The 22,534-nt window shown below is 39.9% G+C and overlaps 1 protein-coding gene across 1 annotated transcript; it reads right to left on the bottom strand.

Moving 5' to 3' along the window:
- Positions 1 to 418: 418 nt before the first annotated feature.
- tmem161b (transmembrane protein 161B) lies at positions 419 to 16,858 on the bottom strand. The gene is made up of 12 exons (XM_041042428.1): positions 16,630 to 16,858; positions 12,657 to 12,760; positions 11,376 to 11,456; positions 9,744 to 9,841; positions 9,452 to 9,608; positions 7,723 to 7,874; positions 7,552 to 7,612; positions 7,297 to 7,437; positions 6,223 to 6,336; positions 4,551 to 4,725; positions 4,132 to 4,228; positions 419 to 4,037 (listed from the first exon to the last, which is right to left on the bottom strand). The coding sequence occupies exons 1-12, from the start codon at positions 16,630 to 16,632 to the stop codon at positions 3,742 to 3,744; spliced, it is 1,479 nt and encodes a 492-aa protein (XP_040898362.1). The 5' UTR covers positions 16,633 to 16,858; the 3' UTR covers positions 419 to 3,741.
- Between the last annotated feature and the right edge of the window lie 5,676 nt (positions 16,859 to 22,534).

The following is a 22,534-nucleotide window of genomic DNA, read 5'->3' on the forward strand; positions in this document are numbered from 1 at the left end:
AAATAGACACAATTTTAAATCTTGCCAGAGACCTTGAAGACCCAGAAAGGAGCCAAAAGCTTATAAGAAAGAGGACCTTATTTGCTTGTAGTCTACAAGTACAGAATAAAGCAGTGAGGCTTTAAAAAGGGAAATCTGTGTGGAACTATTTTGAACTCAGGGTCCAACGTGTATTTGAGAGGGGCATATCACTGTTTGCTTCAAGCACATTCAGGCATGAATTCCATGACAAGGCCATACCATTAAAAAGCAGCACTGCAGTAAACAAAAAAACAAACAAACAAAAAAAAAAAATATATATATATATATATACTGTATATATATATAGAACAACACCAGTTTATTCAAGTTATTTAACAGTTTTTCACACTCTGACTGTATAAAATCTTTCACATTTTCTTCATCCCTGTAAAAATGTCATCATTTGCTTGGTAGCTTTTTGTTTTGATTTGTTTTTAAAGCACACAACTAGCTAAAACAAAGTGAGCAATTTTTGCATTGCACAACATTTGATGTGGAGGGAGGGAGACAAAAGGAGGTTCAACAAGAAGAGACAGACTGGGTTAATGAACTATTTTACAAACAAGTCTTTGGTGAGGCATCATTTCTGAAGTTGCTGTCATTCTCTCATTTGGACCAGAGAATCATCAAAATTCATTAGGAATACTGACTTGCTGTCATTTTGGTAATTTATTGACTTATAAAATTAATCAAAATGAATATGGATGTATCAAATATTCCCACTTAGTTTCTCTCTTTGGTCATTTAGGAGCAATTACCAGCATTAAATGGCTGCGGTCAACAAATTCCTCTGTGATTTTTCAACTTCTTAGGACTGTAAGCTGACAAAATTATGAGCTCTTTTTTTAACACTGAAAACACAAAGCTTACAGATCCTTGCTTTGAGTTTATGAGAAACAAATACATACCTAAAGTGCCAGTCGCATCTCAGGCTTCATAAATGAACCCACCTCCCTGTTGTGAGCCTGCTAAGGCCATATATGAAGCCACTAGAGCATAAGGATAAAATAAAAAAAAGGACATAGTAAAGAACATAATTTATTTAAGACAAAATCTAAAGCAGAAATAAATACATGAAAGAACGATGTGTAATTTACTTTGTGAACCCAACAGTGAATAATAAACACTTTCAATGGTAACAAACAGAAGAAATGCCACCACAGGCCAATGAATTCTGAAAGTATCCCAGCTACTTCTCACCTGACCAGAACAGACCATTACAAAAAAAAAGGTTAATCTGTAACTGATTTGTCAAACACATTTTTAAAATTGATTTAAGCCACCATGCACTCCAATAACAAAATAAAGTGTGTACTGTTAAAAATTAGAAATGTTTACAGGCCTCGACATGTGTAATAAATACAAAAACAAAGATAAATCAATCAGTAAATATAGTCATTAGGACAAATTAGATTTTGCTTGAAAGGTAGATTTAAAACGTGGTAGAGAAGCAAAGACTTCAGGAAGTGGGTGGGGGTGGGGGGGTTAAATCAACTCACCATACAAATCATTCTCATCAAAACAATCTAGAAATTAGGCAGGATTGATACATTCATTATGTGCATATTCCCTATCGTTTCAAACAGACGCAAACTGAAGCTAAGACTTTCGACATCAGGATCTCAAAAATGTGATATGGTGCTGCCTGGCTTTGTACAAAATGCATAGAGTTGGAATTTATAAATTACAGCTCTATGATATAACAAATGTAATGAAGAAATGAAATGCCAGAGAACCACAAGAATGTAATTAATCTGGCAGCACGTACCCTACATTCCTGAATAGACTGGACAATCATGTTGGCCCAGTGCATCACCAGCACAGTCACTGCTTGTGCGTATATTAACCCACAAAAGAATTACAGTCTGCAAAGATGCTGCAAATACCATTGTGTCCTGTTGTGTACCAGAACTAGCGATTCCCTCTTTTATCAAGATGGATCTACAGAAAACAGAAGTCAGCAGTGTTGTAGCCCAGCTGTGGTTTCAAAGACCGGGGCAACCGACTTACTTGGCACCACTTTAAAATCAAAAATTTTACAAATCCAAAATTTGATCCATTAGAAAAAGAATAAAAACAAACAAAAGCTTGTTCTCAAATGAGTTTAAAAGCAATGGTTGGGTAAAAGTTAATAAAAAAAAAAAAAAAAAAAGCAGAACATATAGGCGGTAGCTTATAATGCCCTTTCAGATTACAAGCTGACCTACAGCAGAGATCCTATACATGCAGACAGACACACGGACACAAGCACATACGTTGATTGAGCCCTACGTGCCGTCCTCCCTTTGAATCATCACTGCCTCTCAAAAAAAGAGCTTCAGATTCTTTTATAGCTTCTAAAATGGCTCAGTTAAAATCAGGGAGGTTACACTGCAAATTAAACATCACATATCTACTGGAACGCCTTTCATTTAAAAACCTAGGTTTGTCATCAATGGCAAGTTCGATTAGACACATTTAAATACATCAGCTTCAAGTCAGTGAGATGTCTCCCCACGAGTTCAACATCTCCTCTTGCTCTTCTGCAAGTAAAACTCTTCTCCTGTCCTCTCTCAAACCCCAGTTAGCCGACAGCTCATCCCATCCTCCCATTCGGGCCCCTTCCTCCTCCACCTCCTCCTCCTCCAGCAAACAGAAACGCACTGGCAAAATTTTAAGACTCTTTCAGACGGTTTTGTGGTCCGTGGCAATGAAATTTAGACGTCTGAGAAAAACAGCTGATTTTGTTTTAGCACACATATTTTACAGTTCTGATCAAAAGACAAACCGGGGCCCAAGTACGGCAGTTATCCGTTTCTCCCAAAAGACACACACACACACAAAAAAAAAAAATAGGTTAAGATGATTTAAGGCTAATATGAAGTCACACACTAGCCTCCATGAACATCTCCAGATTCAATGATATTCTGTGAAGTGTAGCTTCCTTGCAAAGTATCACTGAGGGAAATTAGCCCTCTTATTGACTGTGGTACAGACAGGAAAATAGATGGTTGTATGACTCTTAATGTCAGCGTGGTGCACATAATTACCAACCAAGAAAACTCAAACCATACAGTCAGCCAGATTTTTCCAGGATAAGTTTGTGATATAATTCATAGCCAATACTAGTTTACAGGAAACGCAGTGAGAAGGAATTTAAACAGAAGGACAACTGTCTGATATCAAGAGGCTGTAATCAAAAGATATCTTGAATCTAGAGATGCTAATGGATCAAACTCATTACATGTGATGTTGTGAACACGTATTAACATTAATTAAACTCTCTCCACTGGCTCCTCTAAAAAAATGGCAAAACTGAGTAGAACTGCCACCACATTTCAACATGTAAAATGAACAGTAATCAGTATCTGAGATACAGTATTTTACCTCATATCATTCACCACTGACACTGATTAATATTCTTCTAACTCGTACTTTAGTCTGTCCATTATTAAGGTTTATAAATCTTGCTCTCCAAATTAAATGCAGTGGTTGTAGTAGTAAAAACATTGATGAGTTCACAGAGTCATCTGTGAAGGAAGCACTGGAAGCTGAACCAGGAGCTCTGATGATATGGTCAATCACTGAGAGGTGGTCAAAGAGAGGGAGGAAGGGAAGGAGGAGTTGTGGAGCAGAGTTATCAATAGGCCTCTGTTGCCCCCAATCAGTCCTCTCTGATTAGGCTACACGAACGTACAGCAGCCCTGTGGGGGTCTGGCTGCCACTTCTGGGTTGCTGATGCTATGCCGCCATGAGATACTGATGGTAGAAGAGGCCAAAGAGGGAGGTGGAGAAGAGGCAGGCAGCAATCCACCAAGTAAAGAAGGAGAAGAGGCCCCGGAAAAGCAAGGGGCTGAAGACAGTCCGCAGGCCTCCCAGGGCCACCGACAGCTGGGCTACTGACGCCCGGGCACCTGTTTCTACCACTGAAGCTGGTGTCGGGACTGCTACTGGTGCTGCCCCCATCCCAGAGTCAGAGTTCATTTCGTGGGTGCAAGGCAGGTCTTCTTCAGGATAGACCCACCAGGAGTGTCCACCTGCAATAAAGAGAGAAAAGAGAGAAAATAACTTACTAACTACGGCAAAATAAATGTTTTAGAGTGTAAAATCATTGTGCTGTACATGACTCACCTAAGGTTTTTAGCAGCAAAGTTGTATGCAGCAGCATCACCAGTGGTGCCACATACTGTAGTGCGATCACACACAAGTAGTAAAAAACACGTGCAACCTGGGTGAAATGATGGAAGAGGGGAAGAAGAATAAAGTCAGCCACAGATAACGTGTACAATGTCCAAGTGCACCACAGTGCACTGAAGACTGCGTTTTGTGATCTGTTTCTTAATTCATAAAAACAGCGTCATACCCGTGCATATATATCGGTATTAACGAAGGGAAATGGGTTTACTCCTATATTTTTGCACCTCTGCAAAGTCAGCTATGTGGCTCCAACTCCAAGTGCTTACTACGGAATTACAGATCTTAACCCCACTGTGGGTAAAGTTATATATTTTTTATATTATATTATAAGAATTACAGGAGGCTATAATCACCATCTTCTGCAGGTCGACGGTACTTATCCGTCCCGCCTCCTTCTTCATCTGGTCCACACCCTTCTGGGCCAGGTTGAGGTAGGCCTGCAAATGATGTCTCATCATAGCGAGCCGGAGCGTACACATCAGTATGATGGCCCATAACCGCAACGTATCATACGTCTGCTCAGTCATCCTGATGTCAATAGAAAGACAAGAGTAAGAGAGAGATGATGAAGGGATGACGGTTTTGCTGGCCCGCTAACTCAACACATCATGTATCTGCTCCATCACTTAGATGGGGGGCAGAGACAATGAGACAGAAAGGAAAGATAGTAACAGCAAAAGAGTTATGGACAACTCAAGAGGAAGTTGAATTACCGCCTCGCAGTTGTATGCCTCCGCCAATCGGTCAAGTAGAAGTTTACATCCATGTCTGTTCAATTTGTGCTTTTAAACATGCGTGTGAAATTTTGTCAAAATTAGAGAATTAATTCTTGATCTATGGCCCAAAACGCGATTTAAGAGGTCACAGTGACCTTAACCTTTGACCTTTGACCACCAAAATCGAATCCTTGAGTCCACTTGAACATGTGTGCCAAATTTCCCTCAAGGTGTTTCAGAGATGTAGCATTGATGAGAATGGGACTTGTGGACGGATGGATGGACGGACAACCCGAAAACAGCAGTGGCCAGTTTTCGCCGGCAAGGTGGCATAAAAAGTAAGAGAGGGTGAAATTGAGAGATAAAAAGGTGAAAAAGGGGGTACTGTAACATGAAATCAGACGTAGTCAGGCTCGACCTTGATGGTATCACAGTCACTGTCAAGCAGCAGCAGAAAGTTCGACACGTGACAGAATTCAAACTTCTGCAACAAATGGAAAAATGCTATCTTGGAATGAATAACCAGCTGACAAATGACAGCAGTTAGAGACAGTATAAAGAGCTTTCCCTCAGGTATGACTAAACATGTGTACAGTCTAATTTTAACCCAAGTAGACAACGTGCATATTGTTGTAATTTCATCTGCAAACTGAATACATTCCTTATCTCACTGAACCGTCGTGAATTCCATTTTCATAACTGCTGCTGCATTGTTTACATCCATTTTCCAGCACAAAAGCCACAATTACTTTTATTTTCACAGCTTGGAAATGTTGTACCATCCCTCCTGTTTGAATGACAGGTAATTAGCTTACCAGACATCAAGGGAGTCCAACTGGCTTGCCTATCAAGTACAGATCAATCAATAGGAGGACATGTACCTTTAGTAGATTTTTGTTTTCATGAAATGTTCAGGCAATCTAATGCATATGCTACATGGCATTTTACCTCGGTCCAAGTTCTGTTCTGAATTAGTCATTTAAACAGCTCATTTTTTTGTACATATAACTAGTCCAAGAGGAGGTTAAAGCCCGAATTAGAATATGTATTTCCCTTTAACGGATACTGGTTGAAAAGAAAGAAAGAACTCATGTGCAAAACAGCACAAGTTCATACAGTTTTAGCTATAATTCACTGAGCTATAGCATGTACAACATATTATATTTATGAGCAGAAGAAATGTTAGTAATAAAGCCAATTGCAGTGCATACACCTAATGTGACATATTGGAAACAGAACTTGTAGTGCAGTGCACATCTGGATCAGGCATTTAAAGGATTGTGGAAAACAGATCATTACTTGTACTTACAAAGGCACACTCTCCTTTCCCAGAGTGGGGTTCATTATGTAGTCCTTGGTAATGGGCTTTACCCACAGCAGGACCATGATAAGAGGGGACAGGAAGTTGATATGAAGCAGAGTCCTACAGAAAAAGGAGAGGTGAAGGAGAAGGCATCTAGTTAAAGAAAAAAAAATCTATAATAATCAGTAAAAGCAACTTTTGCTTTTACTGATGAAGCAATGCTTTAGAGGAAAACTCTCTGATATCTTTGCTTTTTTAATCTCAATTTGAAGTGAACGTAGTGAAAAACATGGTCCATACTATCAATGCAACTTTCCCTGAGAGGGGTGAGAAGATAACCAAAGCACAGATTTTGTAGTGCTTGGAGATAATCCCTGCTAGTGACAGGGTCTGAGGATGTAAGCTCATGACAGCTAAGAGGGGGAATGGAAGAGGAGGCCATTTTGGAGAGTCTGCTATGCCAAAGTGGATTATCTGGATGCGATGTGCTCCCTGCTCTGCACCCCCTATCATGGTTGGAGACATGCCACCCAGTGAGTTCTGAAACAGAAATCTGCCCCAGCTGAGGAAGTCTTCATCTGACTCACGGGGTGCTCTCACATATCTGACACACTGAATAGTAGGAGACAAGTACAACAGCGCTATACTTGGATTCACGGTACTCCAAAATAGGACAGACTGACATTTGAGTACTGCATTTGCGTCCAATTTGAGCACATGTATCAAATAAGTCTAGAACCCGGTAGAACACCCCAGATTATATTTCCAATATCAGCTGAACCATGTAAGAACAATTCATTTATTCACATGGGATAACATGAAATTTACATGCTGTCACTTGAGACACTACTGTCAACAAAATGTGTGATGTTAAAGATAAAATAAAAGACAGGACAGGTTTATATTTTTTCCTCAAGAAACTGATCTTAAAGGTCGTGTCTCAACAAAGGTTGCTGCGACTTTCCAACTTCTCCATCTTTTTTTCAACATTAAGAAGGAAATCAAATGTATTCAATGACAAAAAAAAAAACAAAAAACTAGTGAACACAGAAGCAAAGACAATCACTGCTGTGAACTCACTGTGTAAATTTAGCTGTGGTCAGATTGAGTGCATCTAGGTGCATCTGGGCCAATCGTAGACCAGGGAAAGTTAGAAATGCTCCAATCAGGGAGCAAAGCAGGGCCAGGATCAGTTTGAAGGTGAGTTTAGATATGGGACCCCTGTGAAAGAGAAAACACATTGAGTGATACGACTGTAGTTTCATGAGTCATAAAGAATTCATGAAGGCAGAAAAAACAAAAATGATACTGTGAGAATACTGATAGTGTACTTACTGGGACTCTAAGCCCTGGTGTTCCAGAAACTGTAGAGCATTGTCAGAGAAGTTTGCAAAACCTAGAAGTGAAGAAATGTTCAACAGCAGCTCACTCGCTGGGGGCAAAAGTAAAGAAATTTGGCTGGCACTAACAGGGTCATTTGTAAGAAAAGCATGGTGGAGCACTCACCGGTCTCCAGACCAAACTCCAGGTAGTTTTCAGTGACGATGAGAATGGCCATGGCTTTGACAAAAAAGAAAAAAGCAAAAGTAATGCAGAGTGAGCGCTCGCCTCCTTCCTCAAGCTTGAAGTAGTGGGCCGTTAGAGAGAAAAGGGTCTTACTGTGGGGACAGAGTCAAGGGAAAGAATCTGCAGAAACACACTGGCATTTAAAGCAAACCCACATCGCTTTTCAGATGCATTTTCATTACTTTTTAAGGGTTCAAGGGAAACAGAACGTCTTTGCAATCCACCAATACAAAAAACTTAGAACATAGCAACACACAGCTATTCACCGCACAAAATGTTTCTCGTCTTTTCGCAAGCTTGTGCATATTTACAGGCTCCATGTGAACCCTCAACCCTTCAATGCCACACAAACCCTGCTACGCAGCACGTGAGAGCGCAGAATGTGTGGGTCTTTGGCACCAGTGCATGCCATCGAGGTCGCAATAGTATTTTACTCTGCCCCTGTCGACACTGATCAGAAGGCTAAGGACAGAGAATGTTTCTAAAGTGAACTTTAGTTGCCACGGAGATGAAACTCTCAGTTCCTGCAACATTTCAGGTGACAGCAAGCCGATTTTTCACTCCCTTTCAGTCCATTTCTAGAATGGCATTCAATCCAATAGAGTCTTCTTTCTTCCTCTAACCCTTATTCAGTGCTGTGAAGACAGCTGTATAAACACTCACCAGACAAGTTAGAGCCAGCATGATGCTGAAAAGAGAAACACAGCCATGTTGGAGCTATCACATCGTGGCCTACAATTAATATACCGTCGAGCTGGCCTGTAAACATTGGCGAAAGGTGAGGATGTGCAGTAACGTTTGTAAATTTCACTAAACAAGGTAGGAAAAAAAGTGAGGTATGATTAGATACAGGTACTTGAAGGGCATGTTTCTCTGGTGTTACCAGTGAACAGCTAACAGAGCAGTGGAGCTGATCTCCAGAGAGAGAGTCTAAAACATGTTATCAGAGCGGAAATAGGAAACCTGAAATCAAGTGCCCCATTAACACATATATTGAGCCAACATATTCCCTCATCCTCATAGTCATAGTCCCATTTTCATCTGCTCCCAAGTCTGTCCTTTTCCCCAAGCATATCAGGCTGTTGGGCTGTGAAAATTGGGCCTCCAATCTCCGACGTAGGCAGGAAATGACACACCATCTGACCGTGGTAAGCCGTGCCAGACCAGGACCACTGGAAAGATTGATCCCTGTGGTTGGTGGCAAGGATAATGTATATTATTTAACCATCATTCAGCGTAGCAAAATAGCAGGTAGCTGTGGAGCATAAAGGTGCTGACAGTCAAGCCAACAGGAGCTTTAGCAGTCATTTTATAGCCTCTCACCACCACTGCTGCATCCGCGCAATCAAGCTCAAATGATTTGGTCTCTCTTGTAGACAAAGAGATGTTAACCTATGGCATATACAGGGTGGTGGTGAGGAATGTAAAGCGCAAATAATTGAAATTTCTGAGCACAGAGGACAGTCTATAGAAAATGGGTTTCTGCAGCGGAAACCTCAACTGTTACCAACCCACCCACAGACGTGCTGTATAGCACTAATACGTTACTAATTTATCAGCTGCCAGTTCAGATTGTTGTTGTAGTTTATAGAACAACGCTGATGAGATTTGACAGTCTGATAAGAAAAAAGGCAAACCAAGACGTAAAGAGTGACTGCTGTAAGGATACATGACAAAGGCGAGTACAAGCAGGCACCAGACCACACTGATGTTCATCTCTCCTGAGGGCTGAGCCACACTGTAGTAGAGTTCTGTTATCAGATAGACAATGGTTGCCGCTACTGTAAAATCCACCAGCCACTGGAACTCTGGGAAGTAGTGCAGTGCTGGGGGCATAAAGAGTACAATTAAATCCATAAAATATTCAATAACAAAACATAAACAGCACAGTATACACAAACATTAGGTGAGTGTGACTGAAAAGTTTCTCCAGCAGACATTTTGTCCTCTTAGGTTTATACCTAATGTGTCGACTTCTGTGATGCATTTCGTCTCCAGCTGTAGGTCTATGTCCTTGGGAACTGTTAGCGGCTTGTTGTCTATGTGACCATTGTACTTCCTAGGGCAAAGAGGACAGAGCAGCAAAAACAACAACTAGGGTCAGGAAAACAAAGAAAGGATTTCCAAAATGCAATTTTAGACCATTAACATTTTTAACCTGTGTAGATAAAACAGCATCATGTTGAAAAGAGTTGTTTTGGTTTTGATGCCATTTAGCCTTTTAGTTTGAGAACTAAAAATAAAAATGATGTGATTTTCACTACAGCTGACAATATAACAAAGCTCAACATATGTTTTCGAGCTGATTCCCTTTCAAAAAGCCACTGAGATAGTTAATCCATCACAGATAAAAGTTAATCCTATATATTGTCTGTATGAATTGGCAAATTTAGTGTTACTGCAGAACTGAAGTTGTGAGCACACTTTGAACCTTCTACTTCATTAGCTGGCATTAGTTGGCTACTAATACTACTGGACTTCCATGACCAAGGGCATAGGCAGTGCTAAATCACTAACAGCAGGCAAATGGAAAGCTGTTTTATTTTTATTTTTTTTTTAGGTTTGAAGAAGTATCTGGTGGGCCTCCTCAGTTCTGGGCTTTGTTTGTTCAGCCTTGTGTCTGCTGGACTCACAGGACAATACCACTGTAAGACTTTAGAGCCAAACATGCCCTGGACAGATTTCATCTCTGAGGCACCTGACAAAAAGGGGGCTCGGCTTCACCCCTCACTGAGAGAGTCAGACGGTTAACAAAAGGAACGGAGCAGCACGGCACGAGCTGGCAAAAGGACAGTGGTCCATCTTTTTCTTCAAGGGATTACTGAACATGTGGTGCTAGAGAGCCTTGACCTGCCTCATACGGGGTCAGAGAAAGGACTGTGCTACAAAACCGCCTTAAGTTAGGAGCTGGACACCATGTGGAACAGTAAGGATTAGCTTTCAGTTGTGGCTTCAACTTGAATTCACTTTTAGATGGAGAGTACAAAGCAACTGGCACTAAATTCGCATGTTCAACATATGGCTCAACTTCCACCTGGAGCCCTTAAGATTGAATAGTAGTTTTTTTTTTTTTTTTTTTGAATTGCAAAGTGCTTCTTGAAGGAAAATCATCTTCCAGAATCAAAGCTTGACATCTGACCACTTTGAAGATATAATGCTGTTTGGGAAACTTTGATTCTGTGGTGAATGCAATCCTTTTAAACTGTCATCCCTTAAAATAGCCTAAATAGTCATGGCTCCAAAAAACAGGCCCAGCTTTCCTTACATCCACTAGACGGGGCCACTTCTAAGCCAAGTTGCTCTGAGCCCAGATGAAGAGCCATAAAGGAACAAAACAACAAAAATAGACTTCTGTCACCTTACTTCAAACGGGCCTTAAATGAGCCACATAAACACATCAGCGTCATCTCTTTGCCGACATGCCTGTGGTCTCCATCCATCTCAAACGTCTGCTTCTCATCTTTTCTTTCCTCTCTGATGAAAGGGGTGCCTTTCGTACCTGCTCCATGCCACTGCATTTCCCCAACCTCCAAACAATAGCCCTTCTTCATTTCATTTCTACCTCCCATCCCCACCCCCCCTCCCCAACCTACCTGTCTTTCCGCTTCTGTCCTTTTTGTTTCCCAGCTAAGCTCCTCAACTCATCTTCCGTAGGGTGCTGATACCACCGCAGACTGTGAACAAAGAAAAGGAAAGACATGCCGAATCAGGATCAGACTTAGACAGAGGAGGAAGCAGTGAGAAAGAGGACATAATAAAATAAACATTTCAAATTTGGGGATGAGAAAAAAAAACTAATAGGCTAAAACTAGATTAGCTGTCTTATTACATAATTGAGACATACAGAATAAAATAATCAATGATGCTGGTTCTCAGCTTTGGAAAGAGTAGCTGAGAGATGTGTACTTCAACATGCTGTAGAATAAATACTGAGACATACTATATAGTCACTGTCTGTTCACTTCCAATTCATGTAAGAATAAAGGAATTTCACTTATTGTCAAAAGCTTAAGCCTTTTCATCACTTCTTAAAGGAATAATATCAGAAATCTCATTGAAACATGCTCTTGAAAGCAGTGACATTAAGCCTTGATTCTATGAACATGATTCAAAGCCTCAATTTGCAACAGCTCTGAGCTTTATGATGAACTCCCAAATAACAAACACATACACACAAAACAGACATACCTCAAAGCTTTATTTCACACCAGCAACTCTGATACACATCTAAAAAGCACTTGTGAGAAGCTTTACAACAGCAAGGTTATCTGTCCTTAAGGACTGAGCTTGAAATAAGAGGTAATTTAAGAGCATTCTTTTGATGACAAACCTCCTTAACTTTGTTTAGAAACCCTCTTGTCAGAGCATCTTGAGAAGCGCTCTGTGTGGTAGAGGAAGATCGAAAGAGCACAGCTCGTTTTTCCCTTGTATATTTATTTATTTTGGAAAATTAATTACAAAATATTCTGGAGGGACACTCCGGGGCTCCTGCTTATGGCAAAAGTTTTCAAAAAAAAAAAAAAAACACATTTCAGCAGTGCCCTGAAAAGAAAAATGAATTAATTATTAAATGTGTTCCAAAAAGCTGTTTACTGAAAAACAAATGTGACACTAATTAGAGGAAATGAGGCGTGCACTTTATTTTTATGTACCGTCCTCTCGGGTCATCCCAATATTTCCATGCCCTTTGGTCTTTGGAGTGTGGTTTAATGATTCTTTTTCTTCTCCTATCCAAACCCTTTGGAACACTCGGCGTCTGAGTAAACATTTTGATCCCCATTGTTCTGGACTCTTTTCGAAATAAAGTTCTGGGAAATGAAACTATGGCACTTGGAGAAACTATCTGAAACAGCATGTACAGGATTCTACATTACCTGCCACTGCAGAGAAGCCATCTTGCGAAGGAATAATGAGGTATGATTTTTTGAATTACACTGGCCATTACCATGGTAACCACCAGCTGCACACCGATTACACCCTGTGGAAATAGGATGGGGGTTTAAATCACACTTAAATAATAATTATACATGTCAGAAAGCAGTTACACATATTAAGTATAGCTTTATATAGACTAACTTATAGAGAGGCATGTCTTCTAAGAGTAACAACACCAAGAGTTCAAACACAGAATGACCTTCATTTTCCTACAAACATATATAGAGGGGATTGCATCCTGTAGAGCCCAGGAGTTAATCACTTCAATGTTCGTCAGTCAAACCAAGAAAAAACATAAATTAGACCATGTCACATTCCTCAAAGCAATTTTCCTATTTTACCTCAAGCCACTATCTGTGTAATACATTTCCTTTAAAAAAATAATTCAAAACTTTATTCATGTGACTACGGTGGCTCTCAATCACATGACTAGAAAGATTTTATTGATACCAATGTCTTTATTCTGCTTCTGCTTGTCAGTTCGATTCTTTGTTGATTCCCTTTATGTTTCTTCCGCTTACACAGGTTTTCAACATCAATGCAACTGTTTATTATTATGTTATAGTATTATCTCTGGGTCTCAGAGGATATTTGTACAGCATTTGTTTTCATTTAGGTTAAAGAAAAAAATCTGTTAAGCCTGCCTACATGGCACTACTATTATTATAACATAGGATATTTACCCTCGGTAAAGGACGTGCTGCTTAGCTGAAAAGCAATGGTATGTGCGTGTACTGAGTCAAATACATTGCATTTCTGGAATTTTAGCCTGTGTTGCATAGAAAGATGTTTCAGTATATTGCTGGTGTTTCTAACCTTACTTGAAAGTTATTTTCTGTAGCTGCTACCTCCAGATTTATTGAGAATCTACACCTTGAGGTGACCGTAACAGTAACTGTTTATAAATAAGTTAGGTTATCTAAATTTAATCATAAGGGATTTAATTATTAACTAACCAACTTCTGTAATCTGAGTAAATTTAGTGGTGTAAACACAATGTTTCCTAAATTACGCTCTGTCTGGAACCTCTGTCACAATGTCGGCTAGTATGTGCCCAGGAGAATGAACAACCAGCACTCCTGTGGTTGGTACCCAAAGATTTAGCAACATAAGGAGCTCAATATCTGCCCAGCACACTTAGATCAATATTCACTTAGGCTTAAGAGGCCACAATGATTCCCATCGTGCTGCGCTTTTATCCATTCACTGTAGGGTAAGGTCTGTGGGTTGGCCTATCTCTTTGGCAATCAGCAGGAATCATTGATATCTGTGCCTGCACACACTCGAGCAAAGAGAACCAATTAGCTAACTAATCCCCAATAAAATATTTTTTCTCTTTTCCAACAGCAGACTTATGTCTGGTCTAGCACCTGGGCATGTACCAGTGAATCTATACTCACTAGCTCATCACCTCAATATACACCAAAAACTCCTATGGCCTTGTTTGTTTACTCAACATAATGTTTACACATCAATAATATTAAGCTAAACAAAACTCCCTGCCCAAACTCAACTCTCATCAATAAAGCCTCGAATTCACCCTAAAAGGGCAATTTAGAATGCTAATTTCACTTCGTCTGATGTGTGTCCTGTTGGCAATTGTGAGAATGATTGGTCCATTAAGAAATATGTTTTGCATGCAATGCAAAATTAATAGAAGACTCAGTCTTTCCAAAAACTGAAAAAAAAAAACTGATTCTGCTGACAAGACCATTCTGACAATGTCTCGTCTGGGTCAGTCTATCATCTAGGGGGTGCTTGGCCTATCCTGGCTATCATGAACCATACCCTACGTCCCTCAGTTACTGGTAATGTTTATAGTGTCTATCTTTTCTATTTTGTCTTTCTGCACCACACAATCGTCTTTCCCTCCAACCACTAACACTGACTAGAATGGTGCCCCAGCTCGCAATGCTCATTCTTCATCTGAATTTTTTTTTTCTTTTAAAAGTCTGTTATGTTAGTGAAGCCTTCAGCATCTTTATTAGAGGGAATTTTAGAAGATGTTTTTGGTTGTTGAACTAGTTGAACATGCTAATTTTACATTACACATAACATGCTTCTAACATATGGCTGGACAATAAGTCAAGAACAGCCCTGTGCATCATACTTTCAAACTGTAGGTGCTGAAGGAGGAAGTGAATGACACCAAGACAAGAGAGGTGATGAGGCACACTAGACCTAGATTTTGGATTGGTCATGGGGATCCCCAGTGTCACCCAGCATGAGGTAAGCTCCAAAAGCTAAAGTCAATACCTCTTCTGGAGTCACAGAGGGGGAAAGTGGGTGCCATTAATTTGGCAATTACACTCACTAAGATGTGACGCGTGACCAAACACAACCTCTCTGACTCAAGACATTTCTCCATGTGAGTAATGGTCATGTTATATAGGTCAAAAGCACACAGGCTTAGTTTGGTGGATGCTGACCATTCTCTGTAGGGGAGCTGCAAGGATCTCAGGCCTGGGGGAAATTGAGCCAGCATGGACTCTCTTATCTTGCCCATTCCGCTTCACCCCCTCCACACAACAACCAAATGAAATCTGTAGGGGGTGGGGAGTGGGAGCTGCAGTGATAACCACCATCCATAAGAGCTCAAATACCTCACAACTATTTTGCCATGAAACTAACTCTGAAGCACTGAAACCCCTCATTGACCAATGCTTCCCCAGTTTCATTCATCTTGACTACTCTTGGGTGTATTTAATCCATCTCTAGCTGTAACCTGTTCAACTGTTGAGTTTTGGAAATCCAAGACTACAGTATTTAATAGAAATATTACAGCTGTGATTACAGAAAGGCCACACTGACATATCAAGATACCTAATGCCAAATACTGAGACTGTAGTAAGTGACTAGGTGGCCTCCACGGTATTTGTCATTTTGTGATGTACTGTAGCTTAAGTTTTTCCTGGTGATACTACAATGAACCGGAAATACTCAGACCAGATTGTTCTGCCTACTTGATTTTAAGAATGAATAACTACCTGCCTGCTAATCACTTACACTTTTTTTTTAAATTTCTCATTATTGTCCTGTCCTACAGCATCTGCTGCAACAGATGCAGATTGTGGACATTCTGATCCCATCTTACTGAGATGTTGTCAAATGTGTTTGTGCCAGTTGAGACTCAAGTCACCAACTATGTTTTGAAGGGGCACATAGGGGTTTATAGGTGCTACAGCAGAATGGCAGTACCGTGGATGTACTCAAAACAACCCATTCTTTGACTAGTATTTAAACACAGAAGTGATGACCAACATGCTGTTAACATCCATCAAGTCTCTTTAATAGGTTCACGATGCAAACATTTTTCTGACAGGTGTGCTAAACCACTTGTAAAGAAATTAGTTATAACTGCCAGAGTGCTCGACAACAGCTTGTGAAATTTTGAATACACTGCTGTTTCGCTAAGCTTCACGGCTCCTTAAAGGGCACCCTGAGGTCAAACTGAGCAGGTCAGGTACTTGAACACACCTTGTCTCCTCCCAAAGGTGCCCTGCTCCTAGATGGATGGTATGCTAACAGCTAATGCTATATGGTTCATACTGATATGTAGCTTATCATCAACCTCTATCCTAAAAGTCTAGCTATTGACAGTGCCCCCAAACAGTGTATGTGTAACCCTAACAGTGTTAAAACAGCAACGATTACATATTATTACCATCACTAGGCTGCAGTCAGTGTGTAGCTAACGCTAGCTAGATTACTACACTGTCCAGCCGGCTACGAGCAACTGCTCTGGCAATCAAGCTAGACTAACGTTACGCTGTCATCACAATACAAAATAGTCTGAAAACATAAACGGGTCAGCAACATCACAGTGGATATCCGTTAAAAAACGATGCTGCATCAGCGAATTGCGACAAATGAGAGAAAGCGTTGCGTTCAGGTGCTCACTGTCAGACTCACCATGTTGATGCAGTGAAACGGACTCTACCCCGACAACACTGAGCACCCCGACTCGGAAATCAAGCGGCGAGGAGCACATAAGCCCTTCTTGCGATGGTTATGCACAAAACGAATGGGATTCTCATTCAAATTGTCACCGTATCCGTACAGACATGGGTTACATCGTCAAAAAAAAAATCAATGGACTCAACCTCCGCTCCCAAGTATTTTCAACTGCAATAGAGGTCACGCTAAAACTCTGGGTAAGAAGGTGTCTGCAGATTTGCCTGTGCGTGGAGAGTAAAAAAACGAGGATTTAATTATTCACAGTCTCACGCGTCTAAATAAAAAATGTGGTCATAAGATATGTTAGAAAAATACATTTAGGCCAAACAATTTAAAATTTCAGCTGACGATGACAGACTTTTGCAATTTTGTACAGGATTAGAGAAGACCACTATAAGAATGCATTAGGACCGCCGCAAGCGGAAGAGAGCAAAGAGTCACCACCACACATGACAGACCAGTACCTGCATCAGATGAGTGACAGTGGGGACTTGACCGAGGAGACGCTAACAACACAGTTTGCATTTGGTAATCTGCCTCCAGAGTGTTATTATTGACAGTATAGATTGTGCTTTGTGTCTGTATCAGTTTGAAACACAATTAGCTGTCTCTTAGTCATTATTAAGTTGACTGTTTAAGGATGTTTGTCCCCTACAGACTTTACTAATGTGGTGTTATTAAGTAAGCTGTTAAATATAAGGCAAGTCAGTAAAAATGCAGCAGACTACAGTGATGTAAGCCTGACTAAGTGACTGAAACGCTTTCCATGTACCTTAAAACATGTGCTCTCTGAAAACTAGCAGAAAACTCAGAGGTTGTTTGTAGTGATTGTATTTTACCATGAAACTCCATCTTAATAATGCACATAGTTTACACTGTTTTGATCAACGAGGAGTTTTCATGCTTATGAGTGTGATATGGTAAAGGCTCAGTTTACTATAGTGAAAATAGAAGTGTTTTTTTTTCCTTTCTAGCTTTTCTTTTGTCGCCTTTTCCTTTAACTGAACAGGTGGTGAAAACTCAGTCTACAGTGGAAACTTCAACCTTAAAGCACTTAAACAATGTATTGTTATATAATAAATCTGTTAAATATTTTAAAAGAGACAATTTTCTGAAATAATATTTTTGTAGTTAGCACTGTTAGCAGTGGTTAGCACTGTTGCCTCACAGCAAGAGGGTTCCAGGTTCGAACCCCGGTCTTCTGTGTGGAGTTTGCATGTTCTCCCTGTGCCTGCGTAGGTTCTTTCCGGGTACTCCGGCTTCCTCCCACAATCCCAAAAACATGCACATTAGGTTAATTGGCTACTTTAAATTGCCCGTAGGTGTGTGTGTGGTTGTCTGTCTTTGTGTGTCAGCCCTGCGATTGACTGGTGACCAGTCCAGGGTGTCCAGTGCTCTCGTCCGTAGTCAGCTGGGGATAGGCTGGGATAGACTCCAGCTCCCCCACGACCCTGATGGATAGAGCCAGTGGTGTCCAAACTGTTCCACAAAGGGCCGGTGTGGCTGCAGGTTTCTGTTCCAACCAATGAAGAGCACACAGTGTGACCAATCAACTGTCTGAAGAAGATCAGTTGATTAAATGAGTCAAGTCTGGTGTGCTGCTGCTGCTTGGTTGGAACAAAAACCTGCAGCCACACCGGCCCTTTGTGGAACAGTTTGGACACGTCTGGATTAAGCAGTATAGAAAATGGATGGATGGAAAACTGTAGGCTATTGCTCATACTTGTATATTTTTACCTAAATTTATGTACTTTGTACGGAGTATTTTTCTCCTAAGTAAACACTCTGAGTACTTTTTGAGTACTTTTCAAATCACTTCAGATGAGATTTGGTCTGTTTCACAGCGCTCTGAGGTGGTATATTAGCTGACATCCCAATAAAACGAACCCTGAGAAATTAAAATTCACAGTGAAGCGCTTCAGCGGCATTAACTTTCCTGATCAATTCAGTATTAGGAACCTTTTTTGTTTTGCTTTTAGCATCATTAGATGTGAGTTTTTGTATGTTGCATTTAGGCACACCAAGTGTCAAAACCTAATTGCATTAACAAAATATCTATATATTTATATATTTATATATACATAAGAATAACATATTGAGTGTACATTCATTTTACAGCTTGGCTCAGAACAAAAGCAATCATTGAACACTAAAATATAGAGTATAGGTCTGCGCATTTGTGTTTGCACCTGTACACACAGAGTGGTATGTACATCAACATGTGGGTATACAAGGGTTAGGTTATATTTGCACATGCGCATAGATTGTCTAAGCCCTCCTCTCTTATTGCAGGGATACCTACCCCACCCCCTTGATGCATTGTACCAGCCTCTCATGCCACGTAGACACATACACACACACTGCAGGAGTGTGCCTCCACACTGTCTCAATCTACTCCCTTGCACATTTCCCCTGTTAAAAAAATCACCATTCTGCTTTGAGGTCTAGGTGGTATCTCAATAAAGATTGCTGTTTACTAATGATGATGTCAGCAATGAATGCAATTAAGTGAAAGTGATGCAGGAATTCACATGAGAAAAAACAATTACATCGAGACGCATAAAATCCTTACAATTTTTAAAACAGGAGATCGTTTCACAAAAGTGGCTCGAGAGAGACAGAGACAATGTTTTATTTCAGTATCTGGGTTATTCCATATATTTCACACTGATTTCCTTTTCATTTATAATTGAAGGGAGTCTCATACTGTACATTCTCCTCGTTGTATTCCATATCACACTCAGCACTATCACTGCTGCTTGTTTGAACTCTATTCTCTCTGGAGCCTGTGTTTTTTTTTCTTTTCTTATTCAGTGTTGTCTGTTCTTTTTAGTCAAGCTTGATATTTTTAGATGAAACATAATAGGCAGGATCTTCAGTGCACTGTGAGAGTTTCACACCCCTTCCTAGTGTTTAATCCATATGACATCTCCTCGGTGCCTACTGGTTCTTTTGAGTTTCAACTCACAAGCCTTACAATATAAATAAAGATGATGAGAATATTACAGTAAAAATCTCAGCCTAGTCAATCAAATAGACTCATTGTTGAATGTCACGATTCATTTTTAATGGCAGGGCTTTTTGTGCGTGAGTGCTGGTGAGCATTATACATCGTTTCCTTCTTTTATTAATCAAACAACAGTTTGAAATGTGTGTCACTGATCTCAGCAGTATACCTCGAAGCAGAGGAGGAAAATAGAACAAAAATCCATGTCAACTTCTCACCAGTAAGACTGAAAATGGTTCAGAATGTAATTCTCTTTGGTGCAGTGCCTCCTTCTCCATTCTCTGTAATCTACAAGAATGCAAATTACAATGCAAATGCAAATACTACTGAATAATTTATGTGTTGCATAGAGTTCCTTTACAGAAACCAGGAGCTTTTTTGCTTAGAGTAATGTGGCATTCGGAGCATACGTTTGGTTTACCACAGAAATTACACAAAAAAAAAAAAAAAAATCACTATGTAAAATTCAGTAAAGCATTTTTTACAGGAATCAGTATGAAATATCTAAGATACAGAGTCTCTAAGCTCAGTTTGTAATTTGGCTCACACTGACCTAATGAGTCGGCGATGGCAAACCACATTTTACTTGAAGTTACTGTCAGTTATAGCCAATAGCTGCTGAATTATTTTTTTTTTCAACATTCATTTATTCCCATGCTCACTGCAGCTGATATTTAAATACCCCCTACATACTATATGTAAATGTCAATCCAAACCACTGTTGACATTAGATCTCATTCTCAGATACTGCAGTGCTTTTGCATCCACTATAGTAACAAGGCCTTTCAAGGTCCCCGTTCAATATGTCAATCTAATTTCTGTAAATTAAATTGAAGCACAAGCAGAATGCCTTTGTCTTTTGTATTGAGGCTGGGAAAAATTACATCTATTACAATTAATGGCATTCATATACACTTGAACACATACATTTTGTCTTCTTTTTTTCTTTACAGAAAAAAAAGCGGCTGTTTCTATCCTCACACGTGGCTGTGTTCAGGCTTCTCCCTCAGCGGTTTTTCCATCAGGGATTGTAATTAAGCAACAGCATTCATGAGTGGGCATGCTCATTTAGCCTGCGTCTGGGCTTAGACAGCTTTAGAGGGATGGAAGAACAAATCTTGGTGGAACAAGGCAATGTATGCTATAGCCAAAGTGAAAACATTGCAGCAAGAATAACAACTACTCTAAAAGTTTGAATGCATGTTTTTTTTCTTTTTCTTCTTTTTTTTCCTTTTCTTTTTTTAGCAACATTATGTAGTCTGCAATATATACTTCTTCCTCTGACTATTTTATCATGGGAAGTGGATATCTTTTCTGTTGCTGATGTGTTTTACTTTGCACAAACACTAATATGCTTACAGGAGTATGCAATGTTTTCTGTGACAGCAGCAGAATTGTAATATTATATTTCATTATTTTGAAGCAAAAAAAATTGAGTTGTCCACCTATTCTGCATAAAAACAGTATATCGGCATCATCTTTTTCTTTTTATGTGTGAAATTCCTGTTAAATGCATTTGTTCATGCCTAAAAGCTGTCATTATTGTCATGACTGGGGTAATTGTAATAATGAAAATAGAAATTGCTAGCATTTCTGATTTTTATAAAAGTAACAAGTCAGAAGAAGACTGAAAAATAATGTCACAATACAGTTTCACATAATGATGCTCTATGCTCATTTAAACATGGGAGATTTGTGGAAATGTAATTAATTTGTCGCGGTGTAGGTGATGCTGACTTGCTAATAAAATTTCAACATTAAATCATAATTTTTGGGAGGTTTTTGCTTTGTAAACCAAGACATTGAATCTGTTAGATGAAAAGCCTGAGCAAGGTTATTATCTCTTCTGGGGCCCTCATGTAGGGCGCTCGAGAATTTATCAAAAAAGGATGTGACCATAGAGTTGATTTTGAGTTGAATGGTCTCAAGTCTACAAAATCAGTTAATCGTCTTAAGTGTTGGCTCAGCTCATTTTACTGTTCATTGCTGTTTTATTGTATATTTAATTTCCAGCTCAAAAGCTCTGTTATCTGGTGAAGTCACAGGAAAATGCCAGGTTTCACCAAACACTGCACAGCACCATTGCAGCAGCAGAAGATATTAATGCAGATTGTTTTTCCCTATTCAATTGAAGACTGATTTATATCAGAATTAGGCATTAGTGTGTGAGTGTGTGTGTGTGTGTGTGTGTGTGTGTGTGTGTGTGTGTGTGTGTGTGTGTGTGTGTGTGTGTGTGTGTGTGTGTGTGTGCATACAGCAAAAGACACACTCAGAAATGAGGGCAGAGCTAGAGGGGGAGAGAGAGAGAGAAGCTCATTATAATCAGGCAATTATGCTGGCAGAATTAGAAGCGTCCTTATTTTCTCTTGTGGCAGCCTGAGTGTGGAGACGGCTTTTTAAGTGACTGCAGACTAATCCATGGATATGACTGACTATCCTGTGTTAATATGGAGCATCTGTAGTCGTGTATGACAACAAGATTTGGAAGTGAAAGCCTGTGATTTTGGCTTTTTGGAGAACCGGTGAGTCAAGCAAGGCTCCCCAGGTTGTGGGCTCTAATTTGCATTGATGAGGATTTTTTTTTTCCCTTCCTCTCCTGGTTGAGGTTTTGGCTCAGCGATAGTGAGTGAGAGACGAGGGCAGTTATACACGCCTACAACTCAGGACCATGGCTGTACACAATCAGTGTCTTCTAAATAGTGGTATAAAATTTAAATATTGCATGTTTTTTGTGACATTTTATTCAGTTTCATGTGGTATAGTCTGTGCATCGCTGCTGTTGTTGATGTTGTTGTTAATGTCAGTAACAAAGAGTGTGAATGTGTGTTGGTGTATCCTTTATGCTTTATCTCT

This window comes from Toxotes jaculatrix, chromosome 7, assembly GCF_017976425.1.
Source record: "Toxotes jaculatrix isolate fToxJac2 chromosome 7, fToxJac2.pri, whole genome shotgun sequence".
NCBI classification, from domain to species: domain Eukaryota; kingdom Metazoa; phylum Chordata; class Actinopteri; family Toxotidae; genus Toxotes; species Toxotes jaculatrix.